General features: G+C 32.7%; 1 protein-coding gene across 1 annotated transcript; it reads right to left on the reverse strand.

Moving 5' to 3' along the window:
- Positions 1-2,703: 2,703 nt before the first annotated feature.
- On the reverse strand, positions 2,704-3,162 carry LOC142173729 (uncharacterized). The gene has a single exon (XM_075239368.1). The coding sequence runs from the start codon at positions 3,160-3,162 to the stop codon at positions 2,704-2,706; it is 459 nt and encodes a 152-aa protein (XP_075095469.1).
- Positions 3,163-6,126: the final 2,964 nt, after the last annotated feature.

Consider the following 6,126-nt stretch of genomic DNA (forward strand, 5'->3'; position numbering starts at 1 on the left):
TAAGGTTCATCATCATTTAGCATAGGACATCTCCCTTCCATATCGTTATTCACTCACTTGACATCTTGAGGTCATTAGCTAAGTTCATGATTCTTGAGGACTTAACATCGAAGTCATTTACATACATTATTTCAGAATCATACAACTATAGTTGAAACCATTTGGGACATACAACACCTTATAATTCTCATTTAGGCGAACAACCACATTTCATCTTCATACTATCACTTCATTGGTACTTTCAATTACATACAACATCACTATTTCATTGGTTCCATTTTGCCATACATATTATTCTTCATTCATGGCACGGTGGCCGTATCTTATATTCCATACTTTCATTTTATTACTTTCAATACCCATCATCATATTTCACACATCATTTTATTTCATTGGCTCTATTGGCCACCATCATAACTTTCATTATTTGCATGGTGTCTATACTCTATATCCCCAACTCACTACTTTCACTTTCAAGTATCTTTATAAATTATCGATAACAAAAAATCTCAAATCACGACTTTTAGTACACCTATGAACAAATAAGAGTGTTATGTACATTGAGACTTTTTACAAAATTTGGCATAATAGCCTTCACTTGAAACACTACTTGGAGTCATAATATTTTTATACCCAACTCATGCTTTGAACACATTCCCGAAGGATAACATCATATGATAAGAGTATCCAAAATACATTTTGAATATATACCTTTCAACCCAAAGCTTATTTGGAATAATTAATTTATAAAGAATAACTCGGGACTTATAAGAGCATCATGGAATTCAATTCTATGAAAGAAGTTTAGCCAACAAACCTTGCTTTGAGCTTTCCTTAAATTACTTCAATATTTTGGAAATTCTAGCAATCCCAATCTATTTTTAGACATAGCAAAATTGAACCATAATTAGGAAGATATTCACGGTCTCAGCTTGTTTGAGTATTTTATCAAACACTAGGTGTGCAAATTTAACTAGAAGGTTCTTCTACAAGATTTCTTTCACTACACAATCCAATCTTTACTTATTTGAGCTCAACAATCTTCCCACAAACCTTATTAGTACAAGCATGTATAAATAATGCTCTTACACCCAAGAATCATACTCCAAATCAACCATTTTTTTTACCTAAATTCGAAATTGGAAACTAGGGTATAGAACCTTACCTCTTAGATGAAGATCTTGTGATTAGCTTCCTTGATTCTTGAAGATTGGTGCAAGATTGGATGATTATAATGTTAGGTTCCCTCCTTCTCTCTCTAAAATGCTCTTACCTCTCTCTAAAACCCCTTCGAAAAATATCCCAAAATAAGCCCCAAAGGCTATTTATCAAAACGGGGTCGGGTTATGAAAATAGAAATATTAACCCTCCGAAAGCAGGTCTGCGGTCACATAATGGACCGCAGAATGGGTATGCGGATCGCAAAATGCACCACAAAATCGATGCCCAGAAATTGGCTTCACTGGACAGGTCGGCAACCATTTTGCGATCGCATAACTACTTCTGCGATCGCATAATGGTTCTGCGATCGCAGAATTGGTCGCAGAATCGCATTTTTTCAGCCTTTGGTAATTTGGTCATAACGTCTTGTAAGAATATCTAAATGAAGAACGGTTTGAAGCGTTGGAAACTAAACTCAAAGGGATTTAATTTGATAGGTAATATACCATATAACTCTTCATATCAAGAGAGTGACTTGTAAAAATAATTAAAACTAATAAATAAGTAAGGTGTATGTAAAAAGTGGCAAGAATTTAAATAAATCTATTAATTTTAGTAATATTTGGCCAATTTCCTCTCTAACGAAAATAGCCGTTATGCCAAATTATATTTTAAATTTGAATAAAATAAATCACATTACTATATACCTTTATATCATAAAAAAACTCGCTCGATCAGCTGTTTGCACCAATCACAATGTATAAGGAATAGTGTAGTTGACTAGTTGTCACCATTTTAATTCTATCAAAACTTAGCTAGTGTGTGATATATACAACAACAACAAACCCAGTATATTCCCACTAAGTGGGGTCTGGGGAGGGTAGTCTGTACGCAGACCTTACCCCTACCTAAAAGGTAGAGAGACGGTTTCCAATAGACCCTCGGCTCAGGAAGGTAATAAGAAGAAGTGGATAGCAAGAAAGGAAGAAAGAGGGAATAGAAAAGAAAAAGGGAGATATAAAAGATAATTAGTACCAAATACTAGCAACAATGGGATGCAATACCTTAAGCGAACAAAATCACATAACGTAATAAAAATCTAAGAATGTGAAGGGACACGCGTACTACTAAGACTATCGGTGAGCAACTAAAAACTACCCACTAACCTTCTACCTTAATCATCGATATCCACACCCTCCTATCAAGAATCATGTCCTCAGTAAGCTGGAGCAGCGCCATGTCCTATCTAATCACCTCTCCCCAGTACTTCTTAGGCCTACCTCGACTTCCGCATCTTGTCCTTCACGGAAGCTACTCCCACTTTGTCTCGGATAACTTCATTCTTAATCTTATCTATCATGGTATGCTCACACATCCATCTCAACATCCTCATCTCTGCTACTTTTATCTTCTGGATGTGGGAGTTCTTGGCTGCCAACACTCAGCTCCATACAGCATAACCGGTCGAACCACCACTCTATAAAACTTGCCTTTAAGTCTTAGCGGCACGTTCTTATCACATAAAATACCGGAAGAGAACCTTCACTTCATCCAACCCGCTCCGATGCGATGTGCGACATCTTCGTCAATCTCCCCGTTACCTTGGATAATAGACTCGAGATACTTAAAACTCGCTCTCTTGGGGATAACTTGAGCATCAAGCTTTACCTCTACGTCTCCTTCATGGGTCCCGTCATAGAATTTGCACTCCAAGTATTCTATTTTGGTTCTACTCAATTTGAAACATTTAGACTCCAAGGTCTGTCTCCAAACCTCCAACCTCGCATTAACTCCGCTTAGCATCTCGTCAATCAACACTATATCATCGGCAAATAGCATGATCCAAGGCACATCCCCTTGGATGTGTCGCGACAGTACATCCATCGCTAAGGCAAATAAAAACGGGCTAAGAGCTGATCTCTGGTGCAACCCCATCACCACAGGAAAATACTCCGAGTCCCCACCCACAGTCCTCACTCGAGTCTTAGCATCATCACACATATTCTTAATCACCCTAATGTTTCTCAAGGTCAATAAACACCATATGCAAGTCCTTCCTCCTCTCCCTATACTGTTCTACTAATCTCCTAACCGGATGAATCGCTTCCGTAGTCGAACGCCCCGGCATGAATCCAAACTGATTCTCGGAAATAGACACACACCTCCTCACCCTGGCCTCTACCACCCTCTCCCAAACCTTCATAGTGTGACTCAACAGCTTGATACCCCTATAATTGTTGCAATTTTGGATATGATCCTTGTTCTTGTAAAGCTGAACCATCGTGTCCTATTATTAAATGTGTCTAGTCTTCAATAGTTTAAATTTGTCACAATTTAAAATGACATAAAAGGAAACGGAAATCTTGGTTGAAAGTTTCACTATTATTAAATATTTATCGAACAATTTCTTTTATATGTTTGGCAAAGAGTCCATCCCACACGCATGACTATAGCACGAGAGGACTTGTAAAAATAATTAAAACTAATCTATATTATTATAAAAGCATGAATACAATGTCGGTTTACAAAAATAATCTTATAATATTAAGCATAATAACTCACAATAAAAGGATATAACCGGAATTCTAGATATTAGCCTTATAATCCTATTAGTTTTAGGACATATACTACACTTTAGGAATCCTACGTGATTACCTTTAGGAGTCCCTATTAGTATAATTACGTTCGGGCATAGACATATAATATTACATGTTAGCATGCTAACATAATACTTTTATGAACATGTTAGGTTTTCTTTTAGTATAATCACTTTCGGGGTAGAGACATATTTTTAGTCATGTAATCCTATTAATTTTAGGATATACTTTTTAAAAATTCATATTACTAATTTAATTTAAAAATATACTATAATGTCCTATTACTAATTTAATTTTAGAATGTATTATATTGTTCAAATTCATTTAGAAAAAGAAAAGCCTATATTGTTATAAAAGTATGAATACAATATTGATAGATCGAAATAGCCCTAAAACATAAAACAGAAGAACTCATAGGGAAATGCCATAACTGTAATAACTTATTTTTTGGACTACAATACCTTCTATGCTCATTTTTTAATATTTAAAATTTTAACATTAATAAAATTTTGTCTACTAAATTCTTATTAATAATATGTAGGAAGGTTTAATAAAATCAATTTCATAAGAATCCTCTGTAGTGGCAATACATTACCACTCCATAATGTCCAATACCAAAAAAAAATAAAAGTAATGTTAAATGGAATTCATAAAGCGTTGAAATTAAGAGAAAAAAATATCCCCACGATAATATATTTTTATATCTATATTTGAATTATTTTCCTACTCAAATAAAAAATATTTATCAATTTTTCGTGTAATATTGAAAATATACCCAATTATTGAACAAAAACTAAGAAAATGAAAATATGTGAGAAAGAGAAAGAAATATGGCTGGTAAGAGTCAATGCCAGTAATGATTCTGCGAGCATAAAGATCTAAAATTGAAATGTCAGATCGATCTTTTTATTTTTGAAAATAAAATCTACGGTGGATAAAATTATAATTAAGATTAAATATTCAAAACAAGAGATGAACTAATATTAAGATCTGAATCAACATAAAATAAATTATTTTTTATGTTAAAATAAAATAATTAAATTTTCAATTAATTGTTTTACAAGAGAATCCAATTCAATTATTTTTTAGCATCAAATGAGTAAAATTATTAATTTTCAAGCTAAGAAAAATCTTAGGGTACATAAATTTATTTCATAAAAAGAGCGATAGATATTAAAAAAATTAGAACACAAAGTAAAAAAAGCTAGTATAATATTAAAAATCAAAATACCATACAAGTGTTTGAGAAAACATAATCAAAGCTAAATGCTGAACAAGAACAAGATTTCAAGATTATATTATAAAGAGTCGACTCTGGTATAGCGAGATTATACTTTGTAAATGCCTCCGGCGGAATCGAAATAATATTTTTATCATGCATGACTTGCAAATTATGTCAGATCAAGAAGCATGATATTGTAAGCAATAATAATAAGTGGTGTACCAGCAATAATTTTATTATGAGGCCACTCACTTTAGATTTGATGAAAATTTTCAAACAACTGAAATAACCATCATAAATATATCAAGGTAGAGCAATAATGCTAAATTTATAAGGAAATCAAAATTGATAATATGGGATGAAGCGTTATGGCTTAGTGTCAAACGATCGAAATAATTTCCCAGAGTTCTAAATGTATATTACATTTCAATGAACCGTTTGGTGGAAAATTAATGGTTTGAGAGATGATTTCTGTCAAGTACTACCAGTAGTTCCAAAAACGACGAAAGTAGAGGCTGTAAAAGCTATGAAAAAGATTCAACTGATAAGAAATATAAAGTAAGAACATATTCAGTATTCAGTGACTTATTTATTCGTGCCGGAAACGAAAAAAGTATTCAATAAAGATGCTTTGGTTCTTCTAGAATATTTGGTTACCAACCCCAACGAAAATAATAGTGCCTTTTATAAAAGAAATATTTCTATCATTAGATTAAAACACAATTTGCAAATTGTATGATAGAAATTAAAAATCTATCTTCGCTAGCAGAAATGAATATGTTGATCAAATAAATGGTTGATAGCAAATTTTATGGTATAAACAAAATATTTTTTAGTTTTTGACTCATCCGAAGATGATACCAATAATTACTGCCAAAAAGAATACTTAAATACTTTAATACCAAATGACCTTCTACCATACAAGTTTGTTATCAAGTTTATTATTACTTATGTTCACTATATATGTAATATGCCCATCATCCTAATGAAAAACATAGATCCACCGAATAGCTAATGTAATTATACACATATAGTATATACAAGTTTTGACAATAACATCATACATGCAAAAATTATGATACTGGTCAATGCGCTTCTAAGTATATTTTTATCCCTAAATTCACCTTTCATCTTCCGAAACTAAAT

The sequence above is a fragment of the Nicotiana tabacum genome, chromosome 19, assembly GCF_000715075.1.
Source record: "Nicotiana tabacum cultivar K326 chromosome 19, ASM71507v2, whole genome shotgun sequence".
Classification (NCBI taxonomy): domain Eukaryota; kingdom Viridiplantae; phylum Streptophyta; class Magnoliopsida; order Solanales; family Solanaceae; genus Nicotiana; species Nicotiana tabacum.

What these genes read in the sequence shown, in the direction of transcription:
- LOC142173729 (XM_075239368.1), bottom strand. Translation starts at nt 3,162, where the DNA reads ATGTGTGATGATGCTAAGACTCGAGTGAGGACTGTGGGTGGGGACTCG.